Source organism: Macaca mulatta, chromosome 11, assembly GCF_049350105.2.
Source record: "Macaca mulatta isolate MMU2019108-1 chromosome 11, T2T-MMU8v2.0, whole genome shotgun sequence".
NCBI lineage: Eukaryota > Metazoa > Chordata > Mammalia > Primates > Cercopithecidae > Macaca > Macaca mulatta.
Window position 1 is genome coordinate 54,807,643 of NC_133416.1, and position 19,780 is coordinate 54,827,422.

General features: G+C 48.7%; 1 protein-coding gene and 1 long non-coding RNA gene across 3 annotated transcripts in view; one reads left to right on the forward strand and one right to left on the reverse strand.

The window, feature by feature from the left end:
• Positions 1 to 19,780, forward strand: part of LOC144332827 (uncharacterized) — a 30,078-nt gene that overhangs the window by 2,561 nt on the left and 7,737 nt on the right. The gene's annotated exons all lie outside the window — the stretch shown is intronic.
• ENDOU (endonuclease, poly(U) specific) lies at positions 991 to 18,968 on the reverse strand. 2 transcript variants are annotated; one of them, XM_077953976.1, is made up of 11 exons: positions 18,660 to 18,748; positions 15,620 to 16,823; positions 11,017 to 11,139; positions 9,395 to 9,460; positions 8,783 to 8,920; positions 8,153 to 8,324; positions 7,567 to 7,766; positions 4,526 to 4,639; positions 3,769 to 3,875; positions 2,891 to 3,033; positions 991 to 2,176 (listed from the first exon to the last, which is right to left on the reverse strand). In XM_077953976.1, exons 2-11 carry the CDS (start codon positions 15,672 to 15,674, stop codon positions 2,059 to 2,061), a joined length of 1,236 nt encoding a protein of 411 aa, XP_077810102.1. In that variant the 5' UTR covers positions 15,675 to 16,823; positions 18,660 to 18,748; the 3' UTR covers positions 991 to 2,058. The 2 variants fall into 2 exon arrangements, with proteins under 2 accessions (XP_077810102.1, XP_015007018.3); XM_015151532.3 differs by lacking the exon at positions 15,620 to 16,823 and having other exon boundaries at positions 18,660 to 18,968.

The window sequence follows — 19,780 nt, forward strand, 5'->3', positions numbered from 1 at the left end:
ACATGGTAACAGCTTAACAAATGTTAGTTCTTACCCTTCTCTCCTGCAAAGCTAAGGCCCAGACCCTGGAATACAGTACTGTCTCCTACATTTCTGTCTTTCTGTCTCCTACTGGACTACCTGGAAGACCTGAAGAGGCCTATGAAGAGCACAAGTACTGGGCACCAGTAGGTGAAGGTTAAGGCTGATAGTAGGGATAGTAAATTGCCTCTCCCAGTATAAAATTAAATCTGTATCATAAGTGAGACAATTATTACTATAAGAAAGACTAGCATGTTATTTCACATTCCTTATCTCACAACAATGGTAATATTATCCCCATTTGACTGGTGAGGAAACAATCTGAATAAGTAAGAAATTTGCTCATATGGCCAGTAAGCAACAGAGCCTGGCTAGGTACCTGGGCAACATGACTTCAGAGCCTGTACCTGTTACCCCTGTGCTCTGCTGACTCACTGTCTTGCCCGTTGACTGTGAACATCCCTGGGAAAGGGCAGGACACAGCCCTGTTTCATCTATCTGCAGCCTATAAACTTGCCAGAGGTATCCCTTCATATCTGACTATTTTCTAGCATTGTGGCTTGAGCAATCTGTTTACAGATAAGAAGTCTTTTTCTGTATCTCTTTAGCATCTCCTCTTCCCCCAGTGTAGTCAACCTCTGCAACCACAGAAGCTACATCCAGAAATGTCCTTATACTCCTGTGTATGTGATCAAGGGAACTGGTTATTGGGGATGGGGACCACCAATCTCCATTTACCCCCTGCCTCACTATCTGTATGCAATGCTCCTTCCACTCTTCATATTACAGAATTCTCTTCCCCTCTTGGCTAGAGAGACTTAGTGAGTCAACAGGGACTTCACCCAGATACCGCATTCTTCAAGCCATTCTGAAAAAACGCTAGAGTAAAAGTATCATTCCCAGCCCTGCTCCAGGGAAAAGGCAGGGAGACAGACAGTGGAGGGAGACCATATACAAAGAAGACACTCATTTCAAGTTTTCTTCCATGACTTTAATTGGAAACTTGAACCTTCTAAACTGTAGTTCACACCCGGCTCTGTGGTACAGCATTTAGTTCTCAGTGGGGTTGGGGGACAAATGCATAATTGAGGTTAAAATAGGGAACCACAGTCTCTCTGGTCTCCTAGAGTTACTCAAATTATGCCTGCTGGATAAGCCTTAAAATAATTATGTTAATGACACCAAGCTGTGGGTTCCTTCTTTTTCTGATGCTGAATCTTCCTCCTATGAGGAGAACTCTTTCAAAAAAAACATTGGGGATCAAAATACAAGTCTGTGGCTGCACTAAATATCCACAAGTGGGAAACATCTTGATGCAGATACTGAGCTGGACACAAAAACACTCAGGCCTGGAGAAGGCCACCCCACCCTCAGCCCATTCACTGCACCAACCTATTACCCTTCTCCATTCAGCATTGGAGTTCTCCCCGACTCTGTTCTGAGAGGATCTAACACTGGAAAAAACCAAAGGCCCTTGCTTGATTACTGTGGCCTTACTTCTTTGAGGATTGCAACACAGGGCTGAGTTGTAGTTTACAGAGCTGTGTATAATAACAGCCATTATAGTAATCTTGAATTTCTATCAGCTGTTCTTCCTAAGAACAATTGAAAACACTATCACAGTAAAAATATCAGGGTTTGCCCTTTCACCAACCCCGAAAACAGGAAAGTGGGGAAACCCCTTCCCTTTACATTAAAGGGAAGCATGAGGCCTGGGGAGGTCAAAGGACTTCTTCCTAGTTCCCCCACACATGAGGGCAGAGAGCTATGGAGGGCTCCTACCTTCTCTGCCTGGACTCTGTTTCTTAGTCTACATTGCCAAAATTCTAGAGGATAAAGGTTTGACTGTTTATCCAATTTTTCTAATTTGTACATTTTATCTCTTTCCCATGTGGGCACTTTGGGATTTAGGAATGCTTCTCATTGCTTTGAGATTTGGTGATCCCTCCCAGTCGTCTCCCTCTTCTCTCTAGTCCGGAGAAGATAGCACTTCAGTCTTGCAAGAGCCCTCATACCCCTTTCTGGCTCAAAGTTCTATTAGGCGGAAGACACTATGTAGGCTGTGGCGATGTGCTTCTTGCCATTCCCGTAGGTGGACTTGTCCCAGGTATATGTCCGGACGGCTAAGGGATATCCTCCCAGGCTTAACTGGCACCTGTGGGGAAAGATCCTGAAATCAGAGGGGCTCCCCACTTCACCCTGCCTCTCCCTGGACTGGAAGGATCAAGCCCAACCTAAGCAGAAGGGCTCCGTTCTGCTTAAACAGCCTGAAAGACAGAGCTGGCACTGCTTTCTTCAGCAGCTGCCTCCAGCTCCCCATGTGCAAGGAGCCATTTCAAAATCTTTGCCTTATTTCTTGTCTTCTTAAAGAATGCTGTTCCTCATCTTTCCCAGAGCAGTATTCCAAAATCCCAGATTCTAGAGGTGAAATCCTCAGAAATTAAATGTTTGCTTAGGGTTTCAGAAGTGGGAAAACTTAATGTGTCCGAATATTAGAGAACATGAGGCCCCGTGGTTCCTAGTGGTACTTTCTGGGGCTCTAGGTTCCCCTAAGTAGCCTCAGGGCACAAATAAAGAGGCTGAGAGCCCCAGGACAACTCCATTTCTATTTCATATATTAAGGTCCTATGTAAGATTTCACTTTGAGGGGATGAGGGGAGATAGTTTTGCTGCTAAGATGAAGTTTGGCAGCCACCAAACCAATCCAGAAACTTAATTGTTCAAGCAAGAGAACTGAGGCCCAAAGCACAGATTTGTCCAAACCCTCTCAGCCTCTTTGTGGCAGAGTCCAAGTCTCTTGACTCTGTGCTGGCTGAGGACAGCCTGCAGCCCCAGCCTGCTCCCCAGGCCTGGCTGGCCCCGTCCTTACACTTTGCCTGGCCTGGCGATGAAGCACAGGGAGTAGAGTGCAAACTCAAACTCAGGGCTGCTGCCGATGAAAGCGGAGCCCACTTCCTTATAGTAGCCGTCCCAGTTGAACTGCATTGCCAGTACGTCGGGGTAAGAATCCCACTGTGGAGGGAAGGGCAGAAAAGGGGGTCTGGTGAGTGCCACAGAGTGGAGTAGAACAGATGCCCAATGGCAACAGTCAGACAGTATTTGTTGAGGGTCCATTAGGGGCCTGTGTGAACCTTCCAAGGAGACTGGATTCTTTAAATAGAGGAGCCAGTCTGCCTTGCTAAGGTGTCTGAGCCCACCCAGACCCTCTGCCTGGAGCTGTTAGTGCACATCTACCAGGAAGGCCAAAATCACTATCCATAGGATCCATCTCTGGGTATCAAGGACATCACTATTCCCAATGGCCCTCACACATGGAAGAGAAGGATAGTTTACTACCCCCAAATTATTTCCTGGTACCGGGCAGCAAAGGTTTCTGTCTTACAAAGTGTATGAAGTTTAGCTCAGACTAGCCCAGGCTGAAATTTTCAGCCACATTCTAAGGAAACTGAGGCAGGGAGTAATTGCATATCTTTGTTCTTCCCTCTGAGAATCCTCCCCAGGCTCCAGGCTCCCACCCAAATATTGTGCCTCCTGCCTCCTGTCCCTTGCAGTTAAGCCTTCACTGTTTGGAAGGGAATTCCAGTGTCCTGGCTGGCTAAACTGGCTGTCCAGCAGGTGAGGACATCATAGTCACAATTGCCTGGGGTTGCCCCATGAGAGTCAGGCTGAGAGACAAGTCTGACTGGAATGCAGAGTGAGAGCAGGACATCTGGGCGCTGACAAGGCTTTTCCAGGTCGTGTACTCACAGGCCCATCGTAGATGTGACTGTAATAGTCAACCAGACCCTCCTTCTCCTCCAGGTAGAAGCGGATCCAGTTATGGAAGCCAGTGACCTTGCCTTTTTTGACCTCACCTGTAATAAAGAGTCCAAGATGGATAATCTGGGCTCCTTCCCCACCCTCTCCTCCAATCCCCTTTCTCCACCCCATGCCAAGGCTTCCCCCTTCTCCAGTCTCTGACTTCTAGCTGCTTGGCCCCTTGCTCTGAGCCCCCAGAGTCTCTCACAGTCCTATCTCTCACCTCAGGAAGGCACCCCTTCTGGCTCAAGCCCTTGGGAGAATCCTTCCTTCTGGCGATCCTGATGACCTCTCTCAGCCATTACTCCAGCAGCAAGCCAGGCTTGGTGGGAGTTTTATGGGGTAGAACAGGGGGGAACAGACCATGGCCCTCTTGGAAAGCAGCTGGCCAGGCTCTGGAAGCAAAGGACTGTTCAGAGGTAGGCAAACTTGCTCCCAGACACGTGTCTTGTCCTAGATGTGCCCCCTGGGGAGCCCCAGCATCTGGTCTTCTTTCCCCCTTAGGTACTCCAGAAAAGACTGTTTCTCAGAATGGCTCCTCAGACACCCCCCTCCCCCGGCCATCTGGGTGGGGGAGAATGCATGGGTCCCTCCATGCTAGCTGGCCGGACTGCTGATTAATCCATACCCAGGGCTGCCCTGCTCCTGAGCAAAACCATTCCTCTTCATCCCTCCAACTCTTTCTTTCCAAGAAAAGTGCTCCCACCTGAGAAGACATGTTCAAAGCCACTCGAGTCCCCCTCTTCATTGCCTCTTGAATAGAGCCCAAACCACATGTTCTTCAAGTCATTGATGAACTCTTGTTCTGAGCCATAGCGATCTACAGAGAGGAACACAGAGGGTTTTGGAGAGGGGAGGCAGGGCCAGGTCCTGGGAGCGCTAAACAGAGACCTAAAGAGCTACTTGTTCCACACGTCAAGAAACATGGGGGTTCAATCAACAAATGTGTTCAGCTGTTTATTCAATGATTATCTATGGGATGCCTATTTTGTGCCAGGTCCAGATCTAAAGGCTGAGGATTCAGCTGGGAATAGCGAGGACATAGTCTCTATCTATATTACATTCCAGTGGACGAGTCAAATAATAAACAAGTAAACAATAAGAAATATGATTTCAAATCGGTGCTGTGAAGCAGAGTAGCCCGTAATGATGGGAAAGGGCTGGCACATTGGGGACAGGAGGCAGGGGGGAGTCTTCTAGAAGGGAAGAACAGAAAGGCCTCTGTGAGAAGGTAGTACTTATCAGAGAGCTGAAGGATAAGGAACTGGCTACACAAAGAAGAAGAACTGGGGGGAAGATTATTCTGTGTAGAGGGAACTGCAAGAGCAAAGGCTCTAGACAGACTTGAGTTTGCTGTTCAAAGGACCAAAAGAAGTCAGTGAGGCTGGAGCAGGAGAGGAGAGTGGTAGGGGAGGAGGTTTGAGAAGCAGCCAGGAGTCAGATCCTTCAAGCCATGGCAAGAAGGTCAGATCTCAGGCAAATAGAAATAAAACAAAAAATATTTTAGATTTACTAATTGTTTTCTGTCCATTTAGTACCATTTTAAGTGCTTTCAATGTAACACTGAATCCTCACATTGAATCTTCACATAAGGTTGATACTAATTATCCCCAACTTAGAAATGAAGAAACTGAGATAGACAAAGTATGAAACTCATGCAAGATCACAGTTAATGAAAGGTGGAGACAGTGCTTGAGTCCACTCAGTCTAGCTCCAGAGACCAATCTCTTTAACAACTCTGTAACTTCTTGGTAGTGCAGAGCCACTGAAGGATTTTAAGCAGGGGAATTGTATGATAGGAGCATTTCAAAGATCACCCTGGCTGTGTATGTTAAAAAGGCAATGGGGTGGTATGAGTGGAAGCAGAGAGAGATTAGTTTTGAGGCTCATGCTTTGTCCATGTAAGAAGTTGATGGGGCTTAGATAGTGGTATTAACTCCGGAGGAGGAGAGAGAAGCAGTAGGCCCAGGACATATTTTGAAGTGGGAGTGATGGACATTACTGATGGAGGAGATGGGAGTAGGGAACTTTGAGGTAAAGAGAACAATTAAATCTAACTACTAGGCTTTTGGCCTGAGCAACCGGATGGGTTATGTTGCCATTTATGAAATGGGGAAGACCCAGAGAGGAGCAGGTAAGGAGGAATAGAGGGGAACCAAAAATTCTTTCTACACTAAGTTCTGTGTGAATATCAGTTAGATAGCTAAGTGGAGTTGTTGAAAAGGCCCTTGGGAAAGTTCAGGGCTGGAGATTTCAATGAGGGAACCATCAAAGATTGACTGTTCACTGCCCACAATTTTGTACGGTGAATACAAAAGAAATACCAGACATATTCCTTCCTTTCAAGGACTTGAAACACATTTGGAAAACAAGACTAAATATACAAAAAATAACAGAGAATGGCTTCACACACTGAATAGCTACCCTTACTGAGCGCGGACTGAGTGCCAGGCTTTCTACTGGGTGCTTTATAAGCAGTCATCCTCAAAAACCCCATTTCAAACGGAAGCCCCAGAGAGATCAAATAAATTGCCCAGGGTCAAGTCACTAGCAAGTGGCAGAGCCAAGATTTAAACCAAATCTCTCTGACCCAAGGCTATTGTGGACCACACTCCAAACTCTGCAGAGGTACCGAAAGCCAGAGTGAGCTGGGGCAGGTGCAGCCTTCACAAATGTGGTGGGATATGAACTATTATAGAACTTTAAGGATAAGCGGGATTTGGACAAGGAGACAGGCGAGGAGAGAGTGAGTAAGGGGACAGCCTGGCCTTGGCATCGGAACCCTGAGTTCCAGCCCCAGCTCTGCTTCCAACTCATTTGTGGCCTCAGATAAGTCTAGCCTGTCTGGCCTCCATTTCTCTCATTTGAAAAGCCCTTGCTCAGTCTAGACCTCCAAGATTCTCTTGTGTATTTACTACAAAGAGAACGCCAGGGGGCAGCACAGGATTGCAGCTTCTTCATAGAGTCACTCTGTGTCACTGCCACTTTACCTAAAAACAGTGTCACCAACTCTTAAGGGAGGCAGCAGCTCTGAGCCAAGGCACTCTCAGGGACAACGAGGGAAGACCCAGACAGAGCCACCCCTCAGACAAAGCCCAGCTGCCTGGAGTTTGGGAAAGGAATCTGCAGAACACTAACAAACGCAACCCCATGCCAAGAAGTCCTGCGGCCAAAATCTTTTTTGGTCTGACTCTAATGTATCTCTATCTGGAGGCTTTCCAACCACAACTCTTCCCGATAGGACTTCCCTCTCTGAACCTTTGTTGATTTTCTGATGCTGTTTCTCCAGCCAAAAGGTGGACTCAGCCAACCCGATTCCTGGACTTTAGTGCAGGAGGAGGGAGTAGAGTCAGTGACTCTACCTGTCTGAAACATGGGGCTAACTCCTGGATCGCAGAGGTGACTGAGACGTGCCCTGGGTGGGGTTGGGATGTGAGGGGAGGCTCATGCCCAGCAGAGAACCCTGAGACTGTAGCAAAGGGTGGGCATGCATAAGGCAGTTAACATGAAGTCAAAGGTGGGGTGATTTCCAAGCCAACCAGCCAGAGGGTGTGTCAGCTCCTGGTTGGGTTCCTAACCTCTCCTTGGCTTCCCCCTGGCCTCATCCCTCATCCCTCCCAGATATACACTGACCTCCACAGAGTCCCCACCGCCTCCTCACCTGCCCTCCTAACCTTCCCCTCCCCCACCCGCCTGGCTCCCTTCAGACAGACTCGTGCACCCTGGGGCCTGGGGGTGCTCACTCACTCTGGTGATGGAGGAAGCTGTAGAGCTCCTTCATGACTGCCGTCTTCATGATCTCTCTGAGGAAGGCGTCCTGTTCGGCCAGCTCCTGGGCACTGAAGTGCTCCCCATGACCTGTCGCCCGCTGGTAGTTGTTGAGGAGGTTGATGAAGGCTGCATAGGTGGGCTTGGAGAACAGCTTCTCATTGACATAAGTGAAGAGTCTGGGGGAGGCAGTGGGAAACCCACTGAGAGCCCCAAACACGGGGCAGCAGCCCCTCCAGAGACTTCTAGACAGGCCAGGGGCAGGCAGGCGAGGGCTGGCTTCAGGAGCCGAGGGGGCACTTTGGGTACTCTTGAAAGCCACGGGTCACTTTTCTTCTACCTCATGTTTTGGAAGAGCTGTTCTATCCTCAACCTGGCTAATCACAGAAACCCTCCCAACTGGATATCCACAGTCACTCAAGATGGCTTTGTCTCTAGAGACCTATTTTTTTTTCTGCTCTCCCTTTGATCCTGCCTGACTTGAGGATAAAAGACCTAAGGCATCAAAAGAAGCAAGGATGGGGGCGAGATTTGGGGGGTAGGAAGAGGAACTGCGGGAACTCACGGCTTTGGGCAGCGATCCCTTTGGTCTCTGGTCTCTGACGGGGAGATGCAGTTTTGGCTATTGAGAATGATATCTTCCTTCTGGGCTTTGTTGGTGTCTGCCCTGTAGATCTTCTCAGAGATGCTCTGAATCTCCTCTTTGGTTATGGCATCACTGCTCTGGGAGAAGCCCTCTGGGAGGAATTAGGAGAGGGGTGGCCTCAGAGCCAGAGGGAAGGGGGGGCGGGCAGGAAATTGTCTGTGTGCATCCCCTCCTGGGCACCTTCAAGAAGCCAGCATGGACAGAGGGGAGCCACAGTTGGACACCCTAGTGGTAGACAGGGGCCCAGAGCCTAAAGGACCTGTAAAATCAGCACAGGCATTGCCCACAGAATGTCCCCGGCCCCTTCCCCCTAGGAGGAGTCTCACATTTGGGCATGCATCAGAATCACCTGGAGGCCCTGGTAGACCGGGAAAGTGAGTCCCACCTCCAGAGTTTCTGATTAAGTAGGCCCAGAGTGAAGCCCCAGAGTCTGCATTTCTAACAAGTTCTCAGACATTGCTGTTGCTGCTGGTCCAGGGACCACACATTGAGAACCTGCTCTAGAGTCCTTCTGTCTCTGCAGCTTAGCTAAGGGAGCAGAAGACTAACCGTGGTCACTACACAGGCTCTCAAAATCCTTGCAGCAGTTCCCAAACTCTTGGCAGCGGGCATTGCAGTGACATTGGTGGTGCTTGTCGAAGGCTTCGTAGCAGCGGCCCTGGCAGGAGGTGGGTGCCGAGTACAAGTCTGAGAAGACAGGGGAGGTGTGTCCCGGGCTGACCTCTAGAGGTCGCTCTGAACACCCCGCAGGCCGTCCCTCCCTAGCCTGGCTCTCTTGACTCTGCCCAGCAAAGATCTCCAGGGAAGGAAAACAAACAAGCCTAATTCGTGCACACCCTTCACAGTCAGGAAGTCCTTTCTGATGCCGATCTTTACTTTCTGGCATGCTGTTTTTCTAATCTTCCCATTCTAAAAATAAAATCTCTTCCACTTCCCTCTCCAGGCCTCAGGCTTTCTTTCCTAGCTACCCTGCCCCCATAGCCCCCCCAGGCTGGCTGAGCCCCACCAGGCTTCTTCCTGCCCAGGTTCCCAGAGTCCAGCAAGCCTCTCTCATCTGGCTGAGGCCTGTGCCTGGTGCCACTGCCATGGCCGCCCCTCCTTGTCACCCTCATGTCCCTCCTGCTTTATCTGGAGGGCCCCCCTTTGGGGAGGTAGGCTCACTGCTGGCGAGGGCCTCTTCTGTCTCTTCCTCCGGCTGTGGCAATGGCTCTGACTCTTTGTGGTCCTCTGCAGGTAAATAGAAAATAAAGTCACCAATAACCTGAGAATTCCCCTGCTGCTTGGTTTCTAGTTCTCTGCTCCCCCAGCCTCAGGGGACAAGCAAGGGCACTGGGTGCAAATCCCAACCAGGGGCTGGGGTCCAAAGGACGGGCACCAAATAATGAGGATGAAAACAGAAAATGGAAGATGTTTCCAATGGAAGACACATTATAGAAAACTTATAAAAAAGGAAAATAATTTCCCCAGGTGACACATCTGGATTGAAAACTCTGATTTTGGTGATGAAAACTCTGATTTAACAAAAGTTGACAGATGGATAGAGCCTTGATGCTGTCCTAATGACAAGGCCCTCACTTAGGAACATCCTGTACCTAGAAAAACTTCTCATCAGAGTTCAGGGTAAATTCTCAGGGCCTCAAGGAATAAGGGCTGTTTCCTGAGATTCCAACTTCCCTTCTTTCTTCGCCCCACTTGGAAATGGCCACAAAGACTGTGTCTAGGGAAAGGGCATGTTCAGAAAAGCACATTCCTATTGCTGCCCCACTCCCTTCACCTGCAAGCTGAGTGATTGTAGCTCAGCTCTGGGCAGAGAAGGGTGGATTTGAGGTTGGTGGTGGTGTGGCAGGGAGAAATGTTCCTGGGGACTCTGAGTTCCTCTTTCATCACACAGTGGAATAATACCCCCCCAATCCCCTCCATACACCCAACAAACAATACTGTGACAAAGTGATTCGGAATCTACTAGTGAGTTTACTGAAAAGTTATTACCATCAGAACTACCAGTCAAGTTGTTATTCAGTCAGCAAACATCTTCTGATCACTTACTATGTGTCAGGCTGTGTTCTAAGTGCTGGCAATCCATGCACTCTGACTCCCAGTTGTGAAAACATGCTCACTGGAGCCACGTTAGGTAATGATGTCACAAAGCAGAAGATCATTAATCTGGGAGTTGACAACATTGGAAGCACCTAAACAATTTGATTATTCATACATTATTTTTTTCAAGTATTCATTTAAAACTATGCAGTTAAAGGTGGCGCATGTTCTGTTCTAATTGGTGGGCTGGAAATGACGGTATGGAGATGTTGTGCCATGTGGTCCCTTCACTAGAGGAAGAGTGGTATGAATCGTGTCCGTCACTGTGATGACACCATGCAGTCTTCCTGGCGGTACACGAGTTGTGAGAGTTTGCTACCATTTTTACATTTTTGTGATTTAAAGTGTTGAATGACAATTAGTAATGTCATACATACTAAAATATTATTTTTATCATTTTACCCTTTTTTAGAATTTGGTACTTAAACTTTCAAGATATTGTTAATACTGGTAGTTCAGACAGAATTCTAGGTAAATGACATCTACTGTATTTTAAGTTGGGGGCATCCTAGAAAACCTGAGAAAAGTGGTGGCCAAAGTCCTGACCCTGCCTCTGTCTCTCGGTGCTTTCTGTCCAGATCCTTAGAGCCCCTGTCAGCTCTGAACGCTGCTCTGGCCTGCTGGACACCCAGGCCAATGGCCCCTTAGACAGGCTGGACGTGCCTTCGTCTCACAAGGAGGCTCACCAGTACACAGATGTTCGTAGTCTTCGCAGCAGTTCCCATGCCGGAGACACCGGCGGTCACACTGGCAGGCAGCGTCCCGGTTAAATTTCTCATTACATCGAGATGCACAGGATTCCATTTTTCCTATAGTCAGTAAAGGTCACAAACTCAGCTCTATGGAGACCCTGTTCTCCTCCCCAAGGTGCCTCCTACAGGAGGGTTCACAGATCAGGACAGGAGTGTACCTGGCAGGGAAGGGCATTACTCTCTGCAAGGGAGAAGTACATCCACAGCCTCCCGTGCACAACATAAGCCTCCTCCCCACCGCCCAACACCCACCAAATATTTCAAGGCTCATCAAAGAGACCAGGATTACAAACCCAAATAGGCATTTGGGTTAGGCCCAGAACATAAACAAGTAAAGAAGCAGGGTCTGAGGCAGTAGGAAGAAATGGAGACCGTGACAAGCTTGAGAGCAATGCTCCATCTGAAATTCGCAGCTGATGCTCAGCTCCAGCTGATTGTTGCCATGTTGGGATGTGGGCTCAGTGTTGCCAGAGCTCCCATTTTTTTTTCAAGATAAATCTTCATTTTGATGTGAAATTTTCCAACCATGTAAAACTTTAAGCACACCAAAGAAATAGGTCTGTGAACTGGGTGTGGCCCTTCACCTATCATGTAGATGCTGTCCCAGGGATGTCCCCTGCCCTCTGACCTTCCCCGGGCTCTTATCCCATCCCTGTTATGTTCTTTGCTTCTTTGCTCTTCTCTCCCCTTCATCTGTCTTCTCTGTACCCTCTTTCCCCCTGTGTCACATCTTTCTGTTCTTTCCCATCTTTGGAGTACATTCAGATTAATTTATGCTCAGGGTGGGGAATGAGGTGGGTACGGGTGAGAATTGGGCTCTGGCCTAGCATTCTATTGTGTAACCACAGACCACATCCCCCACTGCAGCCAAATGGTTTGCAGAAGCAAGGTTTTGGTCGCAAGGGACGTAAGACAAGACATTTTGAAGGAACAGTGGAAACCCACTATCCACTCTGGGCTTTAAGGGTGATAAGAGTCTTTGTTCGATTTGAGGTTCCTGAGGTTTGGATTTCACGAACGCTGGCTTCAGAGGTCATACTGTGGGTTACCGAGAATGTCAAGATCAGAGTCAGAGTTACCATCGGCATCAGAATTTGTATCAGTGAGGAAACTGAAACCTAATTTGGACGAGTGTTGGGGTTAGTTAGGTTAAGAACTACAGTTAGGATTTGGGCTTGAGTTAAATTAGTTGATAAATTAACAATTTTGTATTGATATTTGGGTAAGGAACAGGAATAGACTTAAGATGACATTCGGGGTTGAGGAATGTGTCAGGATGAGAAAAGATGAATAATCCCTGTTTTGTTTGGGGGCTTGGTTCTGGTTATGATTCAACACAGGTATAGTATTTTAATTTAAGCCTGGAGTGGTTAGAGCTCAAATATTAGAGGTTGGGTTTAGTTACCAGTCCCTAGTATTGGATTCTGGGATTAGGGTTGATACTGTGTCTAATGAGGGACGGCATAGCAGAGAGGTTAAGAACCTAGACTCTGGCGCCAAACTGCTTGAGGCTGGAATTCTGGTTCCACTGCTTTCTAGCTATGTGATCTTGGGCAAGTTATTTAAACTTCTGTGCCTTGGTTTTCTTATCTGTAAGAGTGGGATGATAATGGAGCCTATCTCATAGAATATTTATAAGAATTAAATGAGTTAATATGTGTAAAGCACTTAGGACAGCAAGTGACACATAGTAGTACTATAGAAGTATTTGTCAGGTGAATAAATGGTGGCAATATTTCATGCCCATCTTCCAAGTGACAAGTGTTCAGACTGGGTGGAGAAGTCTTCCCTGTGTGGTGGCCCTATTGACACACTTAATCTAGCTGACACTCTCCCAGGGTTTCAACAGGGCCATCCCTTGGGCTGGGTTGTCAGCACATCTGTGTTGCTGGTTTCCCGGCTGACTTCATCAATACAGGTCTGTATTCTTTATATCAGAGAGGCATCGGGTCAAGGTTAACCCAGGTCTTCAGACAACTTCGCATTGTCAGGCCTCCAAGGTGGCCAGGAAGGCAGGTTTCCAGTTCCTAAAAGAGACCAGGCCCAAGGCCACTTGTTCCTTCAGGCCCACAGGAACTCCTCTTGAATGTTAAATGATGCTCCCTTGGAGCCTGAATGCAAAGATCTTAAGGAGAAATTTTCAGCCCATCAGCTCCCTACTCAGTCAGCCTGGCAGTACACCCAGAATCCAAAGGGAGAGAATTCAGGCAAATCAGGGCAATGTTTTTAATGGGCCAAATCAGCAGAGTCCAGGGAAAGAATTCACTTCATTCCAGCAGCTGGCACCAGTTGAGAAGGGTTGCAAGCGAGCAGTCAGCTGGACGTGCAGGAGAGCACCCCCGCCGGCCCAAGCTGAGTGGGCTTTTTCATCTCTGCTCAAAAACTTTGTCTCCAGCAAGAGCCCCATGCCAGCACTTTCTCACATTTCTCTGTGCACTTGGTCTGCTCCAAGGTGACCTTGGGATTTGACAGTGGAGGGCAGGGGTGGGAGGAACTTTTCCTCACAGGCACTTTGCCATGACATTCTGGGGACACTCTGATGAGTAACTAGTCACCCTATCACTCCAGCACCCCCACACTGTGCCATTGACACCAATACTCTTGAGTAAGCCTTGCTCCCCAAGCCAGGTGCCTGAATCACTGCTCTAGTAACCTGTGCCTCTTGTTCCTCTGCCTCACCTCTCTGACTCTCTGCCTTTCTTCATTTGAGTCTTTCCTCTCTTGGGTTCAGATTCTTCCTCCATTCCCTATGAAATGCTCAATTTCTCTGTACTTTCTAAGACTTCAATATGCCAGAACAGCCACTCCCTATCCATAGGCCATCAAGAAAGCTTGGTCCCAAGCCTGGGTGGACACAGTGTCCCTGTACACTGGCGCTCAGCCCCTCTGATGACTGGGACATTCTACATGTCTGTACCTCTCAGAAGGCCCCAGATGCTGTTTCCATGGAGACCTAGTCAACCAAGAAGCCTCACCCCTTGGACTAGCTTCCTGCCTCCATTCACAACCAAAAAAATCAACCAAGGTTCTCCACAGACATCCAGCTCATAAAGGAGGACCTGAGGCTGTCAATGATTCCCTGTGTGATTCATATTCTTGCCTCTCAGTTCTGAGATGTTGGGATAGTATCAACAAGTGCAGAGCCTCTTCTCTGCCACCATAGGAGGCCTCACACACTTGACCTCACTTCCCATCCATCCCACAGACGAAGCAGATACTGCCCTCTGACCCAGCAGCAAGAGCTCCACCTACACTTCTAAAGCTACTGCTACCTCTGCCCTCAGGGATGTCCTCCCAGGGACCAAATGTCCAGAGTTGCTCTCCTTTCCTAAGGCTGGGATATGCCAAGACTGCTGGCCACCCCTCCACATTAAGCCCCCCCAGGTTCCACCTTCCTTCCCACCAACAGGGCTGAGGCCGGTGGCTCCCAGGCCCACCCTCATGCTCTCCCACTCCCTCTCCACCAGTAGGGCCCAGGCAGAGCTGGTTCCTGGTAAGGCACACTATCTCATCCACAGTTGAGAGGCACAACTTCTTCTTCCAAGGGTTTTCCATTTAAAAATCCCATTAGGGGTCTCCTTTCCACAACCCCATTGGAAATGACCCCAAGTGGAATTTGTCCCAAGAATATTTATAGTCATAATCATAGCGAATTTCCAATTCACTGAGATCTCACTTTGCACCAGGTGCTTCTCATACATTATCTCATTTAATCCTTTCCACAGTCCCATACAGGAGTAACCCAGTGGAAAGATTCTTTCTCCTGTGGGCAGAGGAGGATTCTCCCTACACTCTTCAGCTCAGCCCCTCCCTTGGCAGTCCTTCCCACCCACCCACTAGCTACCAATTAACACATCAGCACCAGCATTTTGCACAGTTACTAAACAAGAACATGGTCCTGTTCCTCTGCCAGTCCCATCCCCTGAACCTCTTATAACTGTGGGCCAGGTCCCTTCTCTATTCTTTAATTCCCCTAACACTGCAACAGAGATCCATTCCTCTGACCCCTGTACAGCCCCAGATAGGACGTGGCCCACCTCCTGGTTAAGGATCCTTCCAGTTTCCTCCTAAGCCTGCCCACCTCCTAAGGCACTACACAAAGTAAGATCACACCCTAGACAACCTCACCTGCCACCGGGCAGTGGAAGGAGTGACCAAGGGCAGCCAGGCCACTAGACCCCATGGAACCCATCCCTAGCTTTATACCATACAGTGGCCCCAGACAACAAAATCTTGGGGAGATCAAAAGTCAGGCTGGACTAAGGGATGTTTGGGGCTGATCCTCCAAGGTGTCAAGAAGGGACTTCCATGAAATCAGACCATCAGCCCTACAACTCTCTCCACATAGTCCAGTCCATTCCAGGAACAACACCTGCACCCTCAGACAAGGACAACCCAAAAGAGTTCTGTGGGTTTAGAACAGAGCTTACCCTCCCTTGTCCCATAGCCCTGCCCTCTACCAGTTCCCCAATTCTCTGCTTCTTTAGGCAAGATCCCGCCCTGCCAGCAATCCCATGCCCGCCAGATAGTGACTTACCAGCCCAGGCCAGGCTGCACAGCACGGCCAATACCAGGGGGATGCAGGCCCTCATGGTGCCCAGCTGGAGGCCAAAAAGGGAGTGGCTGTTGTACTTTCACTAGAGTCAGATGAATGTCACAGCTCTCAAATGAGCCTTATTCCTCAAGCTGATCCTTTTAAAGACACCAGGACTTATAGAGCTGGTGTCTCCAGATCCTTTCAGGAAGAAAAATGGAAGGGAGGGACCCTAGATGGATAGGAGGTGGGGCCCTACAGCTGTTTGAAGCCTGAGGGAAGGTGACTAAGCAGGTAGGTAATGCCAGATGTTGAGAACAGGTAATGCTAGCTGTTTGCAGCTTTAAAAATAGGTCATGCAGGCAGGCACACCAAGATGGCTCCAGTTGGGGGGGGTTCTTTGTCCAAATTAGGGACACCCATGGGCTGATCTCTGGGTGATCCCCACCAAACAGACACCTACTTCCAAGTCTCAGACCTGACTTTTCAAGGGGCCACAGGTTGGATTCATCTTCAAATTCCTGATGCTTAGCATGACACTGGCACACAGTAAGGTGATTGGTCCAAGTTTGACAAGCAGTTTAAGTGCCCAAGCAAGGGTTGGGGTCATTGGACAGAGACATATAGGATGTGTCTGTCAGAACCAGGGCTATTCTTATTACCACCAAGCCCAGCATAGCTAAATCAGCCACATGTAGCTGCGCATGGCTAAATCACCCTAAAATATTATGCAAATGACTCTTACTGAGTCAGCCTCTGGGGTTTAAATGTTTCAGAGTCCTTATGAGGCAGGGGAGGGGCAAGAGGCCTCTTAAAGGCAACTGAAGGCCCACTCTTCTTCCCCTGGGAGCCCAGGGTTTCGCTCCCTTCACCCCCACTTAGATTCCTCTCCTCTAGAACTCCTCCCCAGTGAGGTTCTTTTGTTTCCAAGTCCAAAAGAAGAGGAACAGCTCCCCGTGACTGTCAAGTTTTCCACGATAATAAAGGTAAAATCTGCAAAGTATGATGCCCTTGCCAGAAAGAGCACTGCATGGGGATTCTCAACCCTCTCAGAAAAGAAAATATCATATACAAAGGCAAAACTGGTGAACAGTGGAGGCCACTCTATCAGTGATTTTTTTCTGGAGGTTGGGAGTGGAGCACGTCTTCATCCAGTGTGCTTTAACAGGAGAATTTTCTTCCTCTCGCTGGTCTTCAGCTTTCTCATCTGAAATGATGGGGTTGGATCTGACAATCCCTTCCAGGTTATCAGATTTTAATCTCGAGGTTTCCTGCCCACGCGCCAGGTTGAACAGTTGCTGGTGGGTTTAAGAGAATCCCCCAACCTGTTGCTGTGTAGAGAGGAGTCCAAACATAGGGACTCAGGGGTAGAGAGAAGGACAAGCCTAGGGCAAGCAACCTTTGCAAGGGCTCACACCGTAAGTGCTATATATATATATATATATATATATTTTTTTTTTTTTTTTTTTTTTTGAGATGGAATCTGTCGCCCAGGCTGGAGTGCAGCAGTGTGATCTCGGCTCACTGCAACCTCCATCTCCTGGGCTCAAGCAATTCTCATGCCTCAGCCTCCCAAGTAGCTGGGATTATAGGCATGCACCACCACACCTGGCTAACTTTTGTATTTTTAGTAGAGACTGTGTTGGCCAGCCTGATCTCGAACTCTTGACCTCAGGTGATCCACCCACCTTGGCCTCCCAAAGTGCTGGGATTACAGGTGTGAGCCACTGCATCCGGCCCGGAAGCACAACTAAAGAGTGAGCCTGGCCCTTCTCTCCCAGAAGGAAGCTGGTTATAGGGAGTAAGAGCAGAAATGGCTGCTTCATTTGCATAAGTTTCATTTACACAACCTAAAAGCAGGCTGCAGAGTCACTGCCCATCAGAATCCTCATCCTCCCTGGATAGGCACCACATAAACATATCTCTGACTCCTGTTGTTTAGGGGACAAAGGAGTGTGTCACTGGCTGGTCTGGAAAGGGATGATGCCTCAGAATTTGGGATTGAATGGTCTGTCCCTTCCAAGTGTCCAGCTGGGTGGACCCTAACTGAAGCCAAAGCTGTCAGAGTGGAGTGCAGCCTGGCTAGGTTCTCCTGGTGTCCAGCTGAACTGGCTATGGGATGGTGTTTTGAGGGCAGGAGCTCTTTCCCCCATTAGTGGAATTTTAGGTCAGGAGCAAGGATGGGAGCTGGGAAGACAGTTAAGGCTGACTCCATAGAGCCAGATGGTTCATCTGAGGACCGAAGTGTTTAAAACTGCATCCTTCAACAAGAATAACAGCCTTAACAACCACCAGCAACATTCACTGAGCACTTACCACGTGTGTTATCATATGTGTTATCTCATTGATTCTCACTACAACCTTAATAGGTATTATTGCTGTCCTCATTTTACAGATGAAGAAACTGAGGCACAGAAAGGCTAGGAGACGTGCCCAGAAGCATACAATCATTAAGTTATGCAGCTGTGCCTCAACCCAGATCCATCTGACCAGGGGCCATTCTCATAAGCACTGTTGCTCCATTGCCCCACAACATCACACTTTCAACCACCACTTAATCATGTGTGGTTACTGTACAAAGCAGTCTAGATTTAAATTCACTGGAATTAAAGGGACCTCAATTGTCATCTAGTTCCACTTCTCATAGGATGTTGCAACTCCCTAAACAACCCTAAGTGCTTGTCTTGCCTCTCCTTCAATGCCTCTGGTGCTGAGGGTTGAGGGGTGGGGAATTGGGATATGCCTTCTCACGGCTGCTCATGCTCTCTCTTCGCAGATCAGATTCCCAAACCCCAGATTTTATAACCAAAGACATGCTGACGAAGGCAGAAAAAATCCATTAAGTCAATAAATGAAGATATATCCATATATATTCATGCAAAGATGCCTCATAAACTTAGATGTCCATATATGTGTATATACACACACACAGAGAGATACATTAAGATAGATTTCAGACAGCTTTCTCTTCCCTGCTAGCCTGTTCTGGACCAAGAACTCTGCTGCTCCTCTTTCTTAGTACCCCATGCCATTAGGTACTCACATGGGCTTTCCATCCTTGCAGACTTCCCAAGAAGCCACAGTGGGACCAGCCAGCAAGTTGGGAATCGCAGTAGGCTGGGTCCTGGAGAGCTGGGGTAGGGACAGAGTGGAGGGAGAAGCATGGTAGATGGTGTCTCGATGATGAGAATAGCAACAGAGATGGTGCAGTTGTGGCCTCTGTGAAGGCTTGGAGAGTGAGGAAGAGGGTGAGGCTGCTTGGGCAAGGATTTGGGAGGCACATAGCTGTCAGAGATGTAGAGAGTGGGAATTCCATCAGCTAAATATTTATCGAGTGCTCACCACATGCCAGGGGCTATGCTGTTATTGGACTGGCAGGGTTCAGGCCAGGCTGAAAAACTCTTCCTGGAACTGATTGGTTTCTGGTGGGACAAAGGCCAGATAAGCCCCAGCATTAGGCCATTGTTTGAAGTAGGCCTCATTCATCTCTGGGCTACCACAGGTATTCTGGGGTCTATCAGGATCAACAGGCCATGAGAGAGACTACCCAGAGGACAACTAAAAGGGACACCTGCCCAGGCCAGCCTATTCTACCATCTTCGCCCTCCTGCAAAACCAAGGTCACATCATTTCAGCAGAGGACCTGAGTGCAGAAGGACCCTGCAGCTGGCCCATCACAGGCGAGGCCCAGACTCACCTCCCAAAGGGACCCTGGCACCTGAAGATGCCGGTTCTCCCTGGGAGTGCTGCCCTGGCCCACAGGATAGAAGCGCAGGATGGTCACCCATGTCTGATCTTACTGAATGTGTCTTAGAAGCAGCTCCATGTGTGATTTCTTTCCCACATTGGTTAGCATGGTGCATACCACGTTTGTGTTCCCAGGCTTTTGTTTAAGTTTGTGGGCAGCCCTGACATCAGCATCACACTCACTGCCTGGGCTGGGCATATCCGTCAGACCTCCCAGCTAGGCCCACTCATCACATAGTCCCATGCTGCGCTTCTAGTTCTGCCAGCCACACCCCATGCTGGTCCTCAGCCTGGAACACCCTCCTCCACCCTCCCTGCTCAGCTTCCAGCTCCTACTCATCCTCCAGCCCCAGGGCAAATTCACTCTTCCACAAAGCCTGACCTCCTCTCTCCAGCCCACAGGATCTCTCCTGCCTA

Excerpts from the sequence above, each read along its gene's own strand:
- ENDOU (XM_077953976.1), bottom strand. The coding sequence starts at position 15,674 with ATGAGGGCCTGCATCCCCCTGGTATTGGCCGTGCTGTGCAGCCTGGCC. Across the intron at positions 8,921-9,394 it reads AGAAGAGGCCCTCGCCAGCA|ACTTGTACTCGGCACCCACC; the intron begins GTGAGCCTACCT and ends CTGTCTTCTCAG. Across the intron at positions 7,767-8,152 it reads AGGGATCGCTGCCCAAAGCC|ACTCTTCACTTATGTCAATG; the intron begins GTGAGTTCCCGC and ends TGCCTCCCCCAG.